Raw genomic sequence first — 22,767 nt, forward strand, 5'->3', positions numbered from 1 at the left:
TTACATAAAGCATTCTTTACCTTTGCGAACATATGCTTTAATGTTTAAGTAAAAATATGAATTTAAATTTACCCCATTTTGAACTTGAGTGTTGCATGTACTATGTTATAAATCCCTAATTAAATTTCACATCATTATCCATAACCTTGTGATCTGATGGAAATTCTCTTATGCCATGCTACTGTATTATATAAATATTTTGTCACCTGTCGGTGTCCTCACCTCGAAGCAGATTGGCCGTCATGAATTTCCATTCTTTCCTCAGCTGCGCCTTTCTCACACACTTCTCATAGCTAATTTTTGTCCATTCCTTTATGTTGGTTTTCCATGTAAAACGTGGCCTACCTCTGCCTCTTTTTCCGTCTAATATGAAATTCATGACTGACTATGGAAAAAATAATGCAGTGAGGTCCCTATCTCTTCTGCATATGGCATGCCACTAGTTACTATATAATATTTTGTAATTCATAATTTATTTTTTTATTTTAAATAGAGTTGTTGGAACTGTGGCCGCAAAGCCAACGAAACATGCAGTGGATGCAATACTGCACGCTATTGCGGTTCATTCTGCCAACACAAAGATTGGGAAAATCACCACAAAATGTGTGGTAAACTCGCATCACAAAACAATTCTACAGAATCCAGCGCAACAGCAGCCACAACGACGTCACCTGTTCCAACCTCCCCAAGTAAAAACTCAAGTCCGCCGGATCCTAACACAACCAGTAAGTCGAGATCGTCAACGCCCAACGCGCCAAACGCAACGTCGGTGGAAGCATCGCATTAAAACAGACCAGTAACTGCCAGAACATGCAACCAATCAATGTTGGTATGCTTTATGAAGGCAATTTTCAACCAGTAATATCTCTAAGCTTAGAACAAATGTAAATTCCATGTAGTGTAGTGGAGTATCACCATGTGGTATAGTTCTTCCCTACTAAGAATATAAAAGTTACATTATATTATAAGGAAATTTACAAATAAATTCATTTAGCTATAGAAAAGGAGTTATTACATAGAATTAATATAACATTGGCGTTTTGGCACATTTAGTTCTCCCCATTTTGTTTGCAGTAAGCATTTTATACCCAAGTAAAAAGAAGTTCAATTTATTTTACGACCGAATAGGCATAGAGAAGCATTTTGGGAGACCCTGTTTGGCATGTTCCATTGTGTGTATGTATATAAAATAATTTATAATGAGTATTGTTTTTATGTAAAAAAAAATGTAGATCAATAGGTTTTGTTATGTTTATTGAGTTTGTGACCAAACAAAAACTGTCTATGCTGCAACACATTTCTACAAATGTGTCCCCAACCAGAAATTGATTTTTATGGTCCCTGAATTAGAATAGGGTAGCTTTTTCCTCTCCTTAGCAAAATGGTTTCTGTGTTGCAATCCAGCAAAATATGTGGGTAGCGAATGATCGTTTATTGGGTACTGATATATCTGCCTGGGATACCACTAGGGTTGGGGTACTTAGTGGTTCTAACAATAATTGTATGTAGATTTGCTATTGGTCAATTTATTATATACAATATAAACAAATTCATCATGGTGTTGGTGATTGTAGGTAACTGCTTATAAATACATTATTAAATGTGGTAATTCCTTTGTTATGGTGTGTTCAAGTAGCAGAGGTTATATTACAGTGGTGTAAAAAGCATAAAGGAATATAACCTATAGTATTGCCAGAAAGCTTCCTACATTTCACCCAATTATATCATTTTATCCTTGTTATATTCATTATATTTGTGAAAGCAAAACACAAAATAATGCGATGCTGTTAACACCCCTTCCTCATAATAGAATATCCCTTCATATTCCTTTGCACAAGTACATTTTTTTGCGGCTTGTAGATGAATTTGATGGTTAAAACTGTAACAATGCCTTATTTTTGTATATATATACATATATATATACCAGGTGTATGTGCAATATATATTGTCTATTTTTATTTTATTTAGACTTTAATCTTAGTTTATGTTTGTTTAATCTTTTTTATTCGTCCTTTTTCAATCCGTCTATACTTTAACATCCAACCTGGTTGTTCTAAATATTGCAAAGGTTTTTCACCTTCTTGGATAATATTTAGTAGAAAAAATAGAATTATTTTTATTTGAGTCATACAGTATATTTTGCATATATTTATTTGATTTGCCGTTTGGTTAAACATTTGACCAAACATTTTTGGGATTTATAATGCTCAAAAAAACTTTTTTTTTTTTAGAATTTTTGTTAATACAGTATTTAGGTCCAAGTTGGATCATGTATTGGTGCTTAAAAATGATGGAAGAAATTAAACTAAAAGCTCTATGTGACAAGGCGTGTCAAGTTTATTTAATTGTAATGATCTTTGTCTATTTCCTGAAGCCACTAATTCAGTTTTAGCCTGGTCTACAATTGAATCTTTTAAAAAATAACAAAATTGCTGTATATGACCATATATTGCGTTATCATAATCTTATAGTGCCATAGAAACCAGTTATGTTGAAAAATAAAAAGGTGGAAAATTGGCTAATTTAACACAAAAAACCTGTACTTTAGTACAGGGATTTTTACCGAAAAATCGCCAAAATATCAAGTTTTTGAAATTCAATTATGGAATAATATTGCTGTATATGACCATATATTGCTGTATATGACCATATATTGCTGTATATGACCATATATTGCTCTATATGACCATATATTGCTGTATATGACCATATATTGCTGTATATGACCATATATTGCTATATATGACCATATATGGCTCTATATGACCATATATTGCTGTATATGACCATTGCTGTATATGACCATATATTGCTGTATATGACCATATATTGCTGTATATGACCATATATTGCTGTATATGACCATATATTGCATTATCATCATCTTATAGTGCCATAGAAACCAGTTATGTCGAAAAATAAAAAGGTCGATTTTTACCAAAAAATGTCTAAAATATCCGAGCTTTTAAAATTTAATTATTATGGAATAATATTGCTGTATATGACCATATATTGCTGTATATGACCATTGCTGTATATGACCATTGCTGTATATGACCATATATTGCTGTATATGACCATTGCTGTATATGACCATATATTGCTGTATATGACCATATATTGCTGTATATGACCATATATTTCTGTATATGACCATATATTGCTGTATATGACCATATATTGCTGTATATGATCATATATTGCTGTATATGACCATATATTGCTGTATATGACCATATATTGCTGTATATGACCATATATTGCTATATATGACCATATATTGCTGTATATGACCATATATTGCTGTATATGACCTTATATTGCTTTATATGACCATATATTGCTGTATATGACCATATATTGCTGTATGTGACCAAATATTGCATTATCATCATCTTATAGTGCCATAGAAACCAGTTATTTTGAAAAATAAAAAGGTGGAAAATTGGCTAATTTAAAAAAAAATCCCTGTACTATAGTATAGGGATTTTTACCGAAAAATGGCCAAAATATCAAGTTTTTAAAATTCAATTATTATCGAATAATATTGCTGTATATGACCATATATTGCGTTATATATTGCTGTATATGACCATATATTGCTGTATATGACCATATATTGCATTATCATCATCTTATAATGCCATAGAAACCAGTTCTGTCGAAAAATAAAAAGGTGGAAAATTGGCTAATTCGCGAAAAAATCCCTGTACTATAGTACAGGGATTTTTACCGAAAAATGGCCAAAATATCAAGTTTTTAAAATTCAATTATTATCGAATAATAATGCTGTATATTGCGTTATCATCATCTTTTAGTGCCATAGAAACCAGTTATGTTGAAAAATAAAAAGGTGGAAAATTGGCAAATTTAAAAAAAAATCCCTGTACTATAGTACAGGGATTTTTACCAAAAAATGTCTAAAATATCAAGCTTTTAAAATTTAATTATTATGGAATAATATTGCTGTATATGACCATATATTGCTGTATATGACCATATATTGCTGTATATGACCATATATTGCTATATATGACCATATATTGCTATATATGACCATATATTGCTGTATATGACCATATATTGCTATATATGACCATTGCTGTATATGACCATATATTGCTGTATATGATCATATATTGCTGTATATGACCATATGTTGCATTATCATCATCTTATAGTGCCATAGAAACCAGTTATGTTGACAAATAAAAAGGTGGAAAATTGGCTAATTTAAAAAAAAATCCCTGTATATGATGTAATGTGAAATTGAAATTGTGTAATAAATTAGAGATGTTTTTGTAAATACCAGTGGTTGGTGAGGAGGCACCAAAAGTTTTCCTGACGAAAAACTAACTTTAAGGGGGAGAGTGTTACGTGTGACGAGAGTCAGGTGTCACATGTCACATGCAAATGAATCAAGTCGCCGGTGGTCAAGTGGACGAATCAGAATGGAGCATGGTGGTGCGCGGTATTTTGGAAAGCTGGGTGTGTGATACAAAGAAGGGAGTCACTCAGGAGACAGGGCCAGGGATTTTTACCGAAAAATGGCCAAAATATCAAGTTTTTAAAATTCAATTATTATCGAATAATATTGCTGTATATGACCATATATTGCGTTATATATTGCTGTATATGACCATATATTGCGTTATATATTGCTGTATATGACCATATATTGCTGTATATGACCATATATTGCATTATCATCATCTTTTAGTGCCATAGAAACCAGTTATGTTGAAAAATAAAAAGGTGGAAAATTGGCTAATTTAAAAAAAAATCCCTGTACTATAGTACAGGGATTTTTACCAAAAAATGACTAAAATATCAAGCTTTTAAAATTCAATTATTATGGAATAATATTGCTGTATATGACCATATATTGCTGTATATGACCATATATTGCTATATATGACCATATATTGCTATATATGACCATATATTGCTGTATATGACCATATATTGCTGTATATGACCATATATTGCTGTATATGACCACATATTGCTATATATGACCATTATATTGCTGTATATGACCATATATTGCTATATATGACCATATATGGCTCTATATGACCATATATTGCTGTATATGACCATATATATGACCATATATTGCTGTATATGACCATATATTTCTGTATGTGACCATATATTGTTGTATATGACCATATATTCAGGGGCGCAGCCAGCAAAGAATTAAAGGGGGGGTCAACAAGTATGTGAGTTTTTTGCGAGCGAAGCGAGCAACCATGGGCTGGGGGACAGGGGGCCGCCAAGGGCCCCCGGTTGGGGTCCAGGGGGCGAAGCCCCCTGGAAGCTTTGGCGGTCTAGGGCAATCTAGATCATTTGAATCGGTTTACGCACAAACAAATAGGACAATGTTAACACTAATAAACTGAAACAAAGAAAACAAAAAACAACATTTTTATATTCCAGGCTGCCACAGACAAACACTTTTTTTCTTACTTGTTTGTTGATTTGTGTAGAGAGGCTGTAAACTCAGGAGGAATTATTTGAATTCCTCCCTTTTCACCAATACAAAAGTTGCATGAAATGAAGAGTAGAGATGCAAAAGTTTGAAAAAAGATATTAGAATGATAGCATGGAGTGATATATTATTGAGAACCGTAAGGTTATAGAGTTCATACACTGTGCAAGTCCAAGAAGCTATCTTGGCTCCGTGTGTATGTGAGACGCTTATCATACCAAGTACATACAATATTTTGTTTAAAAATATACCTATTTTGTTCGAATGTATAGTATAGGTGATAGCTTATACATAATTGTAATAACTAACTTCTAAATTATTATCATACATTTTACGTTAGTTACTATAACGGCGCTCTAGACATCTCGTGATGCATCTTTAAACATAAGTTTGGAACATTCTTCTTGGCTTGGAGACAGAATTCGCGAATGACATTCTCTGTATTAATGTTCATGTTAAAGTGTATGTTCATGAGGCACAATCCCGAAAGCTGCTCATAAGACATGTAATTTCGCAAACAGGTTTTCGTTCTCCATAAAGTCGAAAAACTCCTCTCAGCTTCAGCAGACGTTACGGGCATAGGCCTACGCGATTAGAAGAAGTGCACGCACATTCGGGAACACATCTGGATCCGCTAATTTTACACAGTCGCTTCCATCACTGAAGCTCGGAATGAAGATGTTCGTGTCTTGGCAGATCATCGTACCAAATTCAAGTTCCTTGAAGACTTCTTCAACATTACACTTCGATAGACTTGGGTGCTACGCCAAATATGTTAGAGCATGGCCTGTTATCGGCAGAAATGGGTTTTTAACTCGGTTTGTTGATTTGGTAATACTGCTCGGTAGTAATCTTCCACAGTATCTCCAGGATGATTTGATCTGTATTGTTGTCTCATGTTTTTATTTATTTTTTCTAAAAAAAAGGGGGGGTCAGGACCCCGTGACCCCCCCACTGGCTGCGCCCCTGATATTGCTGTATATGACCATATATTGCTATATATGACCATATATTGCTATATATGACCATATATTGCTATATATGACCATATATTGCTGTATATGACCATATATTGCTGTATATGACCATATATTGCTGTATATGACCATATATTGCTGTATATGACCATATATTGCTGTATATGACCATATATTGCATTATCATCATCTTATAGTGCCATAGAAACCAGTTATGTTGAAAAATAAAAAGGTGGAAAATTGGCTAATTTAAAAAAAAATCCCTGTACTATAGTACAGGGATTTTTACCGAAAAATGGCCAAAATATCAAGTTTTTAAAATTCAATTATTATCGATTAATATTGCTGTATATGACCATATATTGCGTTATATATTGCTGTATATGACCATATATTGCATTATCATCATCTTATAGTGCCATAGAAACCAGTTATGTTGAAAAATAAAAAGGTGGAAAATTGGCTAATTTAAAAAAAAATCCCTGTACTATAGTACAGGGATTTTTACCAAAAAAATGGCTAAAATATCAAGCTTTTAAAATTCAATTATTATGGAATAATATTGCTGTATATGACCATATATTGCTGTATATGACCATATATTGCTATATATGACCATATATTGCTATATATGACCATATATTGCTATATATGACCATATATTGCTGTATATGACCATATATTGCTGTATATGACCATATATTGCTGTATATGACCATATATTGATGTATATGACCATTGCTTTATATGACCATATATTGCTGTATATGACCATATATTGCTATATATGGCCATATATTGCTGTATATGACCATATATTGCTGTATATGACCATATATTGCTGTATATGACCATATATTGCTGTATATTACCATATATTGCATTATCATCATCTTATAGTGCTATAGAAACCAGTTATGTTGAAAAATAAAAAGGTGGAAAATTGGCTAATTTAAAAAAAAATCCCTGTACTATAGTACAGGGATTTTTACCAAAAAAATGGCTAAAATATCAAGCTTTTAAAATTCAATTATTATGGAATAATATTGCTGTATATGACCATATATTGCTGTATATGACCATATATTGCTATATATGACCATATATTGCTATATATGACCATATATTGCTATATATGACCATATATTGCTGTATATGACCATATATTGCTGTATATGACCATATATTGATGTATATGACCATTGCTTTATATGACCATATATTGCTGTATATGACCATATATTGCTATATATGGCCATATATTGCTGTATATGACCATATATTGCTGTATATGACCATATATTGCTGTATATGACCATATATTGCTGTATATGACCATATATTGCATTATCATCATCTTATAGTGCCATAGAAACCAGTTATGTTGAAAAATAAAAAGGTGGAAAATTGGCTAATTTAAAAAAAAATCCCTGTACTATAGTACAGGGATTTTTACCGAAAAATGGCCAAAATATCAAGTTTTTAAAATTCAATTATTATCGAATAATATTGCTGTAATGACCATATATTGCGTTATATATTGCTGTATATGACAATATATTGCTGTATATGACCATATATTGCATTATCATCATCTTATAGTGCCATAGAAACCAGTTCTGTCGAAAAATAAAAAGGTGGAAAATTGGCTAATTTAAAAAAAAATCCCTGTACTATAGTACAGGGATTTTTACCGAAAAATGGCCAAAATATCAAGTTTTTAAAATTCAATTATTATCGAATAATAATGCTGTATATGACCATATATTGCGTTATCATCATCTTTTAGTGCCATAGAAACCAGTTATGTTGAAAAATAAAAAGGTGGAAAATTGGCTAATTTAAAAAAAAATCCCTGTACTATACTACAGGGATTTTTACCAAAAAATAGCTAAAATATCAAGCTTTTAAAATTCAATTATTATGGAATAATATTGCTGTATATGACCATATATTGCTGTATATGACCATATATTGCTGTATATGACCATATATTTCTGTATATGACCATATATTGCTGTATATGACCATATATTTCTGTATATGACCATATATTGCTGTATATGACCATATATTGCTGTATATGACCATATATTGCTGTATATGACCATACATTGCTGTATATGACCATATATTGCATTATAGTGAAAAATAATAGGGTCGAAAATTGGCTAATAAAAAAAAAAATACTAACATGGATATTTTTTAAAAAATGTCCAAAATATCAAGTTTTGAAAATTAAATTATTATGCAATTATGTTATACACTCAAATAGAGCAATTTTTAATGAAAAAATAGCAGACAGACATTTTAAACTTATTTTTTAAAATGAAAATGATGATGTATATTTCAAATTAAATTGATAAATTCAAGAATATTCTGTACCATTGGCATAAAATCTATCTGTTGTATTGACATTTTGAAACTTCACCTTAGCATGAGTGTGGTGAGTAGTAGAGTAGAACTAATTTTAAAAAGGGGGCAACCTCCAATAAATTGCAAAGGTTTTGGTGAAACCTTATTTCTACTCTACTAGAGATAACAGCTCAAAGGTTCTCATCCCTCATGTACCTTAACTACATTGTTACCAGCCTATAGTTTAACACCTCAAGACAAGCAAGGATTCAAGGCTCACTCGCTCCATGATTCTGGTGGTAAATTCTTCCTAAACCTAGTACATCTTTCGAGACAAGTAGTGGGTTACCTTAGTGTCGTAGACAGACAAGAAAGTGGGTTAGAATTGGCAGAACTGACAGGATGTACTGTAGTTCAAAAGTGTAACATCTTAAAGTCCACGGCACTATGAGCAACAATTGTTAGGCGCTGAATAAGCTGATATTATTATTATTACCTAGTTCCAAGGAAGTTGGTTTACAATTGAATGCTTCATTCATCACTCTCTTTGTCGTCAACATAGTATTCATCAAATGAGCAGAGAGCTGTTAATCCTGCAACGACTAGAACCAATAAAACACTCAGTGCGGCGGTGTACCAGAAACCGGTTTGTCGTTTCATCTGGAATCCAAAATAGCTGGACATAGTTTGCTGGTCGGTTCTGAAAGATTGTGCAATAAATTACCATTATTAAGCCTTGATCGCACTGAATTGAACTTGATCAAATTAAACAATTTGTCAGCTATCTTGACCAAAAAAAGTCCAATCCAAACACTGGTTATAATTCTATTGGAGTTAAATTAACCAGGACCAACGATTAATTTTGGTAAAACTAACCACACCATGTTGCACACAGGATCAACAGCTTAACATCTCATCTCATGGTATTCTAGTGGTTATTTAGTGATTATTTTGAATAAGATTTCGAGATTACAGGTTTAGGGCCAGCCTTCATTCAGGTAATTTAAGATGTAGGCTAGGCCTAAGTTACCAACACTATGCCTACACAAAGCCTGATCGAGGCCCATGTACTCGCATACCGGTGCAATAGCACCAAGCGCACTAGATAACAGAGGTCACAAGGACATGAATGTCTACTTCAATGTTCATATACCTGTCGACGAGTACAAGTTGACTTACAACCCATGTGAATATGAACATGTTCATTTAAACTATTTTTGATGAGAAATAACTTTGTTTACCCTGATATGCATTCAACTATAAAATCATTCCATCCGTCATTATCAAAATCACCAATAACCACATCTGATGTTGGTTGACATGGCAATGAATGGTGAGCTAAAATAGTGCCATCTATGAGAGAAACAACAGCGATTGCATCCCATCCAGCGACAATGGCGGCGTCCTGAAAATTAAAAAAAACACATATATTTGTAGGTGTCAAGTTTTTCTTCTTGTTTTTGTATTGTTTTACTATTTCTTATTGTTTATTATTCTTGTATTATTTGTCTTACCATTATTGAATAAATGTTATTGATATTATTGATATATTACTTTATCTTCTGTTATGAAGTTAAGATCACTGAATATGAAATATTTCATCACATGCAAAAACAGAAAACAAAATAAGATATAAGGCCAAGTTATTATAGTTTTATGTCGGGATTTGAATATATTAGTTAGCAGTCAATCAAAGCTCACACATTTTCTCACAATAAATTAAATACATGAATTATATACAATTGCCAAATTTTAATTAGAAAGGACTAAATAATAAATGCAATACATTATCATTTACTTTAGCCAAGAAGCTGGTATTGGCCACGTGTCTTTTGAAAGTCGTATGCCAAATCGAGAGATTAAAAATCCTGGTACCGTACTCTGTGTTGTTGAACTTGATGGTTTAATTATTTTGCCTTTTTTTGTCGTTATTTGTATAAGTATAATTCTTTCAATAACTATTTGGTTTTTTTAAACTTATCTTTTAAATCTTATCTTTCTGACATAATTTTGCTTGGAAAGGAGGGTTTCTTTTCTAATATAGTAACTCAAATAATTTGTTAGAATTAAACTTTTAAATCAATGACAATGTTTTCATTACAATTACAAAATATAAAACAAACACTAAGAAAATGATTGGAATATGTGGCAAAATGCAGATATCAACAGATGTTGGGTTACTTAATACTATAAAGCTCTGTTTACACTATCAAACTAATTTTTGATGTGCCCAAATATGGTAGTGATATGCCCAAATATGGTAGTGATATGTTTTTGATGTGCCCAAATATGGTAGTGATATGCCCAAATATGGTAGTGATATGCCCAAATATGGTAGTGATATGCCCAAATATGGTAGTGATATGCCCAAATATGGTACTAATATGACATCATCCTAACTTTCAACAGTGAAAGTAGTTTCTACAGTAAAAGGTTTTTTTAAAGTAAAATTGCCTTTCTAAAATGTGATTTAAATAATAATAATAATTCAGTTAAATTTACTGGTTGAAAAATGAAGCAAAACAAGCCGTTCTAAAATAATACATTTGAAACACTATCTTTGTTTGGTACTACAAGTATGTAAATGCTGCCAAAACAAAGAACTATAAAAAATCAGTATTGGTAAAAAGACTGGGTCTAGCAAGTGCACAAAGTTTTCCAAACAAAGACATTTAATGAATATACATTTATTATAAATCATTAAAAGTGAATATATAGCACTAATAAAATGTTCCGATTCGATCATAGACTCAATCAGATGTAATAATTAAAGTCAATGTTATAAAAATAAAGTTTAAATGTTCAAAACTAGTGTGTAGCACTTCCATAATTAAGCAAAACTGTATCAGCTTTTATACCTGATTAAGATAGTGTAATCTCTTGTTAACATATACACACAACCCTATACACACACACCTGATTTAAAGCCAATTTACACAGACGAGCCAAAACAGTAAGAAGAAAAACGCAGAGTAGACAGGCGGTTTCAACTCTACGTAGGTTTTCCACTTACCATTACTGCTTGTCTATGTAAATTGGCCTTACGCTACATTTCAAAATAATAAAATAGAAAATGGAGAATTGTGATATGTGAATAATAATAATACACAAAGCCTCTAAGCGCTTCATCCAGTCATTTTTTGGATCAAACACGTCTGGAAACATACTCCCATAATGTTGCAGCACAGTTGTGTTTTGCACACTTGGGTGGAGAGATGCAATGTAAGTAAAGTATATTGCCTAAGGATACAAGATTCGAACTTATGATCTCACGATCAATAGTCCAACGTCCAACACACTGGATCACACGCCCTTGATGAATGTTCGCAATTCTTAATATATAAGTGACTGTGGAAAAGGGTTGGGTTAAGGAACAAAAGAAACTGACATCCTTTGGCCTAAAAGTGGTCCAGAATTGGGATCCTGGTCCGGATTGGCTCCTAAATTTTTGTGACCACATATTTTTCGTTTTTGATGTTATCCAGCTGAAGAACACACAAACAAATATCGCAGATAAAAATATAACCTATTAAGGACAGTTTACACACAAGCGGAAACAATAAGCGGAAAACTGTGTAGCTTGTCCCCCTGAATGGGAACCGGTCATCTGTTCTGCGTTGAATGTAAATGGTCATAAGGAATAACATAGATTCTATATTTCTATATATACTGTTACCGGTCGTCTGTGTAAATTGACCTTAAAGCCGATTTTCCACTAGTCAAAATTTGTTCGTGCGAATCGAAAGCATCATGCCATGCGCATTCAAGTTTCTGTCTGTCATACTCCCTTCTTCGACGAATTCTAGTTCCTAGATTTTTCGCCTTAGCGAAATTTACTAGTTCGAATTGTTTCTACTTTTTGCGAAGCGAAATATTGCACAACCAATCAGAGCTCAGGAAATGAGCTATGACGCTTTCATGAGCACTCATGCAAATCAAAATGTCCTGCAACCACGCAAGGAACATAAACATCGCAGCTATTAGCTCATGTAGTGGAAAGAGAGTAGCTGATTTTTTCTGTTTGAAACGTTGGATTCGCACGAACGCATAGTGGAAAATCGGCTTTAGGAGGAGGTAGTAATACAGGATAATAATAAATTCAATATAGTCATGGTATTGAACTATAAGGCAATTGCAGTTTTCAATTATTGCAGGGGTGAAAATTATTTATTCATTATAACTTTAAAGCAAAAAGTAATCCATAGACTAAACACACATACCACATGATGTATGCAAATATAATGTACTAATAAAAAGTACAATTGAAATTTAATATTGCATGATGTAGATGAAATCAATGCCATATTTATTTCATATTTAACAGGGCCCTTCAATTGTTTGTTACAAAAACTTTAAGATAATTTGCTGGTAGTTATGCATAATTTATCAGTGAAGTTACTACCATATTTCACATAAATATTTATAGAAATAACACACATAATCGAACAAAAGCTTAAAATTCTGAATAAAAATTATTATTAAAGTAATTTCTGTATTTTTTATTGTAAAGGAAAAATGTATAAAAGATGGTTGCCATTACAAAGGCAGTGGCGTATTGCAGAAGACCCGATAATCCTGGTTTAGGGACCCTCCAGGTATAATAAAAGCATTTTCAGCTTGTTTTTACAAATTTGTTTTCTTGTTCTAGGCTCAGGGGCCCCTGGGTTTAGAGAGTGAGTACTCATAACCGTTATGCCACTGTACAGAGGATGAGTGGTTTGAAGATTTAATTCTATACATCTGCTATTAAAATATAATTTCTAGTAAACACACTTTTTAAATAAATCATAAAAAATAGAAATGTTGATTATTTTAATTGTTTCTTTTACCTATCTGGATATTGAAGTGTTTCTTAAATATAACAGACTAAAAATTTTGGCAAATTGAAGCCTAGTGCAGGTAAAATTAGCAATTTAAATGATGTGTATCTTTTTCTTGTATGTTAACAGTGAAAACTCATGAGGTAGATTTTTCTAAGCACACATGACACATGATGTCACAGCAACTTATGTCGATGGCTGTACAGCAAGTGTGCGCGTTTTAGGGCCCATAACATATGGGCCCTAAAACATTTCTCCTTGTTCAGTTCAAACGAAAGTGTTCCATGAATAAGGGCTGGCCACAGCGGCTGATGAGAAAATTCAATGATGGAAACATTCCATTTAATTTAAACTGTATTTTATTTTATTGTTTATTTATTATTATAATATATTTTATTTATTTTATCTATAAGTTGTATTTTAACTTCACTGTATAGTATTATAACTTTAAAAAATGCCTACAATTTAAAAACCATGTAATGATAAATAAATAAAAATATATTTCTCCTCATTTGATTAACAGTTCTCACTGTGTATCATCATTGTAGACATCCTTGAAAAGTCTGGTTTTGGTAGAAGTTAGACTGATAATTTCTTATATCTACTAAAATACTACTAATATTTTACCAGATTTATGGATACCTAATGAAAAAAAATGAGATTGTGATAAATCAGAAAGATGTCGCTCAAAAGGTTTTGCATTAATCTTTTCTAGTCACTTGTTTCATGTTTGTTCCACACTGTGTGTGCTATACCATTATCATCAGTACGTTTATACTTGTAATATTTCAGTTATTTGAATCAAGGCAATCTCACAACAGGACATTGAGCTCGTCTTACCAAGATAGGAACTTGTAACAGTCCTTTGATCTTATGTCTGGCTGCGACAAATATCAACAGTACTGTACTATGTACATATTCTCAGTGGTGTGCAGTGTCTGTTAAGGGGCGTGGAATTGATTGTGTCGCAGGCATAGATAAACCCTTTGATCTCTGGGGCACAGAATCTTGTTAGATTGCCTTGTAGTGGAGAGATTTTTATAAACAATAAAAGTTGGATAAAACATTTAAATTTAATTTACTATTTTTACTTGGTTTGTAAATTTAAATATATTCTTTATGTGCTTAAAAAAGTCACAATCATGTGAAAAGAAATGAAAGGGGAAAAAAAGAATGAGAAATTATATAAAAATGAGAGGATATAGAATTTGAGCAGGTAATACTGAGATTTATGTACAGTCATTGGAAGTTGGTGCCAGAGCTTCGGAGCAGCAACATGGAAGGATTACTATTACTTTATATTTAAGTGATTTGTGTTATGGTTGTATTTTTTGAAATGAATAAAAAAAAAAAAAAAAAAAAAAAAAAAACATGGAAGGATTGTCACATTTTCACACAACTCAATAAGCTTGATGATTGTAATCATGCAATCTCGATGGAAAATAGAATGATTGTTTACATTTTTAAACTTTAAAAACAGAATATGACACAATAACAACAATATGGAATAGTCAAAAAGTCACGTTGTTAGGAAGAGGCGACATGAAACAACTTTTTTATTTAACCTAAATTCACAAATTCCTTTTTTTTTTTGTAAAATGAAATGTTGTGTCCTTCATCTCTGAAAAAACCAAAGTAAAATACCATTTCACCGACATTGCAATAATTATTAAACATTGGAGATCATTGGCACAGTAAAAGTTTCTTATCTTTCATATACTAACTAGCAAAAATAATTCACTTTAAACTTTATTGTTGTCAGCTCAATCATTAGATGAAAACTGGCTGGTTGTACCAGCAACAATCCTTCCATCATGTGATAAATTGTCTGCTTATTGCATAAAGTAACTCTAAATGTTGTCTAGATTGTCTTTTTTTAGATTAATTTTCTTTATTAATAATAAGAGGATCATTGTGGATCAGTGACCTGTGTAAACAGAGGGCCTGAAATTGCATGCGATGTAGTGTGTGGAAGTGAGGGGAGGCATAGGGCCTTGCTATAGCAATTGTACCAATTCCATAGTTATTTTCTGGCTATTTCACTGTTATTTATTGGCTACTTCACTTGCTATTTATTGGCTATTTCTCACTATAGCAATTGCACAATATAAAAACAGTAGTGCTATTTCATGCTACTTTCATGCTATAACCAATCCAGGGACGTTTATTTGTATTTTGGCAAGAATTCATATGTCTATGTCATTTAACACAAAATCATCAAAGAAAAAAAGGGTATGTGAATATGAGTTTGGTGTAATGGTTATATAGCCAGTGTTTTACAGTTGAGGTCCTTGGTTCAACTCCTGCTGAGGTTCTTTTTTTTTTTAATCATCATTTTCATTCATTTTATTATTTCATGCTACTTTCATTCTATAACCAATCCAGGGACGTTTATTTGTATTTTGGCAAGAATTCATATGTATGTCATTTAACACAAAATCATCAAAGAAAAAAAGGGTATATTCAACAGATCAACCAATGTTGCTGTGTCAAGTTATTACTTCCGCCAAGGAGGTTATGTAGTCGATTGGGCATGTGTGTTTGTTTGTCTCTTGACAAGGACCTCAACTGTAAAACACTGGCTATATAACCATTACACGAAACTCATATTCACAAGGTTGTATGTAGTGAAATTAGCCTAATCACACAGCATTAGACAAAATAACTATATATATTTTTTCAGGAGAAATCTTATGTAGGGGAATGTTACAATAGGTGGAAGTATGCACTCCCGGAGTGCCGTTCTGGTTCGGTCCCGGAGTGCCGTTCTGGTTCGGTCCCGGAGTGCCGTTCTGGTTCGGTCCCGGAGTGCCGTTCTGGTTCGGTCCCGGAGTGCCGTTCTGGTTCACTCCCGGAGTGCCGTTCTGGTTCACTCCCGAAGTGCCGTTCTGGTTCGGTCCCGGAGTGCCGTTCTGGTTCGGTCCCGGAGTGCCGTTCTGGTTCGGTCCCGGAGTGCCGTTCTGGTTCGGTCCCGGAGTGCCGTTCTGGTTCGGTCCCGGAGTGCCGTTCTGGTTCGGTCCCGGAGTGCCGTTCTGGTTCGGTCCCGGAGTGCCGTTCTGGTTCGGTCCCGGAGTGCCGTTCTGGTTCACTCCCGGAGTGCCGTTCTGGTTCGGTCCCGGAGTGCCGTTCTGGTTCACTCCCGGAGTTCCGTTCTGGTTCACTCCCGAAGTGCCGTTCTGGTTTGGTCCCGGAGTGCCGTTCTGGTTCGGTCCCGGAGTGCCGTTCTGGTTCGGTCCCGGAGTGCCGTTCTGGTTCGGTCCCGGAGTGCCGTTCTGGTTCGGTCCCGGAGTGCCGTTCTGGTTCGGTCCTGGAGTGCCGTTCTGGTTCGGTCCCGGAGTGCCGTTCTGGTTCGGTCCCGGAGTGCCGTTCTGGTTCGGTCCCGGAGTGCCGTTCTGGTTCGGTAATTAGGTAGGTATATAAATAGATAGAAATGTTGCTTAGTTTGGAATATTTAATTTGGATATACCACAGCGGGGCGGATTCCGCACTTAGATTAGGGGGGCTAAATATTTCATAAATGATAAAAACGATTCATCAGGTTGCAGAAAAATTATTGTAATTATTTTATTTTAAAAAGTTAAATTTTAGGGTGGAGGGGACTAAAGCCTGCTTAGGCCCTGCCTAAATCCACGCCTGCACAGGATGAACTACAAACATTTGGGCTATGTTAATAATAATAATCGCCTTTATATCACTACGTGTATTCCATATAAAATATAATCCCATAATAAAAAAAATTTAATTGTGCAAAATTTTATATTTCACCTCTAAGCAGGCAATACGTATATATATAATTCATGCCAGGGTAACTATTCTCATACTAATGACAGGGAAAGTATTTTTTAAAACATGACAAGGAAATTATGTATTTCTGGGCAACTTTGCGTTTCTGGGCAAACTAGGCAAATCTAAAGTAATCTGAAAAGTGGTCTATAACGAAAATTCTAAGGGAAACTGTAAATCGGATGCTATATATATAGATATTTGCAATGATGGAGATCCTGAGATCATCTGATACCGGTGTTTTTTTTTGTGTCTGCCTCTTTTATTTAAACTTATTTATGCAATTGATTTCGTAACTATGGACATCCATTTCCAAAATAAAAGTAAAGTGGATGAATTAATATTGCTCAACCATGTACAGTACCAGTAGGACGTACGTCAGCGAAGCACACTTGATCAAATGAGCGTGGCACTTAAGTTGTAGCTCGGACCATATGCTGGTACTGGCCTAAATATTAAATGCTGGTATAAATAATAACAATAATATAAACATAATAAAAATGATACTAAAAACAATAAAATAATTTGTAAAAAAGAGAGAAAATCATTGCATTATTGAGAATTGTTTCACTAAAGTCAAGGGAAAAAAACATTGGTTTCATAACTGCATAGATAATTATGCAGATTATATTTTAAGTTGAAGATGTTTATAATGAAATTATCAATTATCAATAATAATTATATAAAAACTAATCAAGGTTAACATCACTAATTAACCTCAAATAATAATAATTTAATTTGCACTGATCATTACAACTGAAAATTCATGAAATAGCACCCCCTCTAGCTTTCTTCACATGACTGTATATGATGGAAAAATATGAAAAAAAGAACAAGTAACAAAAGTGACATTGTTGCCATTCAGTTTAGGTTAGTAGATTGTAGAAGTATTTAACAGTTAAAATTATTTTTTTATATTACAAAAGTAAGTGGAATTTACTGATAAGGTAATAAATAGTAGTAGTAATAGTAATACATTTACTAAGTACCAACAGCATCTATGTATACTACCAATTTAACATACCAATGCTACTCTCTAACACACCTATTCTGCTTCAAGTATATTTCCAGGAGCATAATGAATAATTCATGACCTATTTCTATAATAAAGAATTGCAAGATGGCTGATCTACTTCCTAAATATAACTTAACTTGTTTGATACCCCGGTCACCTGAAAAAAATGTGTGTACCAAAAATTGGATAGAAAACAAAATGTTTACCTGTAAAAATTAGTCAAATTGGCTGCCAGACAATATGTTTTTACTAACTGTCTATTTTTTTATTTTGGTTTTGTTTTTCCTACAGAAGTTTATTAAAACTACAAAATGCAAAATCCAATTTCATTTTAATTTTTTTGGGGACAATACATCTTTAATATCTTTTTTTGTTTGTAATCAACTAACTTGGAAGTTTGTTGAACTAAAAAATATGACATAAAATACACACATTACATACAAAAGTTCACATAGCAACCCTAGAAAAAACAGTTTTTATTTATTTTTAAAAAAAGATTATAACCGAATTGTACAAACTGCTTGTAGCAAATGGTAAAGACAACTTTCTCTTCTAGGTTAAAAACAATAGTGGCCAGCGTTGTTCGCACTGGACTTGAAAAATGGTAAATTTTACCCAGATAACTTTAGCAACGGCTATTGGTAAATTTACCGATGATTTACCAAACTGTAACTCCCATGGTCACACATTCAGATTGGACTTTTTAGCTATCATGAAGTATTTATTGGAAGTGGTTAATTTAACAATGAGGGAATTGTAGCCAGTGTTCAGATTTAACTTTTCTTGGCGACTCTGTTAATTTGACCAACTGAGGTTTTAGCTTGTGTGGTCATGAATTGAGTCTGTAGTAACTTGTCTTTGTTATTTTTTCAAATTAGAGCTAAAACCTGGCCTCTAATACAGAATTATCCACTAGGGAAAATTAAAACTATAGATGGCGTTTTAACATTTAAACAAAATCAACCATAAAGGAAGCTATAAATAAATAAATTTACTTGCATAAACGGGCTAGTTAATGAAAAATGTTACTAGCCATTGGTCAGCGGACTGAATCGAATAAATTATTCACAAAACAAATGATTTTTTTCCCCACTTTGGCAGACATTTTCATCTTTATTGTTAAACATTAAACATTATCATTTAATTTCGAGGCAGTTAAAAGTTTCTGCTAAAATACAATATGTGAACATATGTTAAAGGGTGTATGTTGTGTGTGTGCTGGTAGTCATCACAATATTACGATCACTGCCTCAAATAATCTTTTATCTATTATTTAATATAATAGCACGAATGCAAAATTGTATGCTCTATCTATCTCCTCCTAAACCACACGATTGATACTTGCATCGTGTAAACTGGGGCACCTTTTAGTCATTCAGCTATGATAGAATTGAAAGGCAATTTATTTGGAAAATTGTTTTTTTTATTGTGTTTGGTAGTTCTTGGCTATTTTCTCGCGTATTGCTAAACCCTGCAAACAACAAAAACATAACAAACCCCATTGAACCAACATAAAAGTGATTGAATTATGTAGTGTAGTTTTGGTTTGCAGGGTTTATCAATCATTTTTAACCAACAAAATATGTTTTACCCCAAAAAAAAGTAGTTAACAAAATTGTTGTCTTTTTCGGAGTTTGCAGGGTTTAGCAATACCCATTTTCTGTACATCACAATCAGGTCACAGAGTCACCATGTATCACAGATTACCTGCCCTCCCTTTGGAGGGTTAACAGCTAGTTTCTTTTAATATAGAATTAACAAAATGTAACTGTAGTATAATAAACGTACAATGTAAAATTATATTTAAAACCAAAAAAATAAAATTGTTCACCTGTTTTCCAAAAACTTGTAGAGAAAATGCTTGCATGCTGGGATGGAATGCATTATTGTACATGTCAAGAACTCTAGGGTTGTGATTCCGTCCTCTTCCAAATATTTTAGCCTGATTGTTCCATTGTATTGGCGCATTTATCTACAAAATAAAAAGGTTTTCTTCATTCTTGAGTTAATTCTTATATAGAGCATAAGCAATATCGCAATGGCAGCCCGTACAATTCAATTCAACTTTATTTAATCACAGAGGCCCAGATCAACACATGGTTATTCTTCCCGGGAACGTGCACATACAAAATAGAAATACAATTTCAAATATATATATATAAACCGAAAGGCAAATTACTGAAAAAATAACAATGCTGTGGGTATCAGTGGCTGGATCTCATTGGAGATACTGGGTTTGGTCTACTAGTGTTCCTGTTTTCAAATAGTCATCCATTCATAGAAGTACTGATAAAGAAATTCTGTTTGGTGGTAACTATAGAATGGACTGAGTAACTTGAATTCTTTGGTTTAAGTTTAATGCAATAGAATACAAAGGGTTATTATTTTGGTTATTTTGGCTACTTTTTGTATACAATTTATGTTCTATGCCTAATGTGTTTAGATATGTATAAATAAATCTAAAGGCAAATTACTGAAAAAATTACAATGCTGTGGGTATCAGTGGCTGGATCTCAATGGAGATAAAGAAAAAAGCAAAAAGCTAAATGGATAAAAAACAGAAAAGTTAGCAGAGCTTTCGAGCAACACTAGCCCTTCATCAGTGCAAGTGAAGGAATTTGGATAAAGTCATAGCATAATAATTGGCAAGTGCTGCCTGGGTGAACAGGAATAAAAGAAAATACAACAAAAGAGACAGGGTGGTGAATGTGGAGTGGAGACTGAATAAGAGTAGAAAAAAAAAGGTAGCTAGCTTGGTAAACAATTTTGGAATGGAACTAAAAAAACAACTAAAATGGTGGTTACTAGAGAGGTTTCGCAATCTTACGAATACGATAACGAAAACGGATACGTTACGCACACGTATTCGTTTTCGTAAGCCATAAAAAAATCTGTTTCGCATGGCAACGAAATATTGAGGCGCGTCCAAAATATGACTGCGGTAAATTTAAGCGAAGCGCAGGTACGTGTTGCTTGTTGCTTGGCTGCCTAGGCCTAGCGTAACATCAAAGCGAGTGAGGACTTTAAAAACTGCTATTTATCAAAATTGACTTGGCATTTTAGTAAATTACTTTAGTAAATTACTTTCAATAAAATTATAATTATATTATAATCATGAATCATTCCTGATTCAAATGCAAAATGTGCAAATAGATCAAAAACTATACCCGTTTTGTAGTTACGAATATCACTGATGATATTCGTCAACACGAATACGCTTTACGAATATGAAATGGGGATCAGCTCAAAAGTTTGACAAATGTATGACGTATCCGTTTTCGTTTTTGTATTCGTAAGGTTGCGAAACCTCCTTAATATTGAAACCGATCTGGGAGTATGTTCCTAATATTGAGTCCAAAAGGTTTTGTGGTTTTAAGTAGTAATTCCAGTGGTTTCTTTGTCTTTGCAAGTTTTGTCGCTCCATTTGACATCGTGGTCTATATTGCAATATCTCTGAAATTTGCAATAGAGTGACCAGCTGAATTAAAATGTTCGGCTACAGGTTGATCAAGCTTTAATGTTTTGATAGCTGATCTGTGTTGTGTCATTCTCATACGGAGAGTGTTTTTTGTTTCCCCGATGTACTGTTTACCACAAATATTACAGTATATGAGATAATCGACATTTTTGGTTAGGCAATTAATATATATATATATATATTTTTTATTTTTTGAGTAAACATTTTTAGTTTGTTTTTGTTCTGTGCTATTTGTTATTTGTTTTCTATGACAATACTGTAACGTACGGTGAGAGTAAAAAAAAAGTTCATTTCATTGTTTAGAAATTATATAACATATTTTGCTGATATTGACGAATCAGTTCATATTACTTAGTATTAAATTTAATACAAGATGGCAAAAAAAAAGCAAAGATCTTATGGAGCGCTTTTAAAGTATGAGTGATTTACAACTAATAATAAACACAAATAGATTATAAACCCGTTTATTTTAACAAATCTATAAATAACTTTAATGACTTTCAAAATCTTTCAAGAAGAATTGGTCACATGCACCAAATGTGACCAATTTCGCCATACAAGTAAATAGTTTCTATAAAGGGTAAACTTAATTTAGAGAAAACTTTATAGAACCAGGCAGAGCACAAATATGTATTATTAAAAATAATTGGCTTTAGTAGTTACTGGCTACAAAACGAAAACACAATTTGTGTTGTTATTTGTGAAATATACGTTTCTCCTTTTTGTAAGGTTGTGAATCTATCTATCTGGTTGGTTGTTGGTCCATACTGAGCATGCACGAGTGTCTTAGCTCATGCTACCAAAAAGGATATAGACTAGTGATAACAAATTATACATGTACAAAT

At 32.9% G+C, this 22,767-nt stretch overlaps 2 protein-coding genes across 8 annotated transcripts in view; one reads left to right on the forward strand and one right to left on the reverse strand.

Moving 5' to 3' along the window:
• LOC140057375 (protein CBFA2T1-like) overlaps positions 1-2,325 on the forward strand; it is a 100,832-nt gene extending 98,507 nt beyond the window's left edge. For all 7 annotated transcript variants that reach the window (XM_072103005.1, XM_072103004.1, XM_072103006.1 and 4 more), the window contains one exon: positions 494-2,325. In XM_072103005.1, the coding sequence (XP_071959106.1) occupies positions 494-787 (294 nt within the window). In that variant the 3' untranslated portion in view covers positions 788-2,325. The remainder of the gene's footprint in view (positions 1-493) is intronic.
• Positions 2,326-8,791: 6,466 nt separating this feature from the next.
• The window catches only part of LOC140056480 (uncharacterized), a 31,898-nt gene continuing 17,922 nt past the window's right edge, over positions 8,792-22,767 (reverse strand). Inside the window, exons 15-17 of the mRNA XM_072101857.1 lie at positions 20,276-20,416; positions 10,068-10,231; positions 8,792-9,526 (exon numbers count right to left, since the gene is read on the reverse strand). Of these exons, the coding sequence (XP_071957958.1) occupies positions 9,358-9,526; positions 10,068-10,231; positions 20,276-20,416 (474 nt within the window). The 3' untranslated portion in view covers positions 8,792-9,357. The remainder of the gene's footprint in view (positions 9,527-10,067; positions 10,232-20,275; positions 20,417-22,767) is intronic.

Source organism: Antedon mediterranea, chromosome 8 (assembly GCF_964355755.1).
Source record: "Antedon mediterranea chromosome 8, ecAntMedi1.1, whole genome shotgun sequence".
In the NCBI taxonomy this organism is placed as follows: domain Eukaryota; kingdom Metazoa; phylum Echinodermata; class Crinoidea; order Comatulida; family Antedonidae; genus Antedon; species Antedon mediterranea.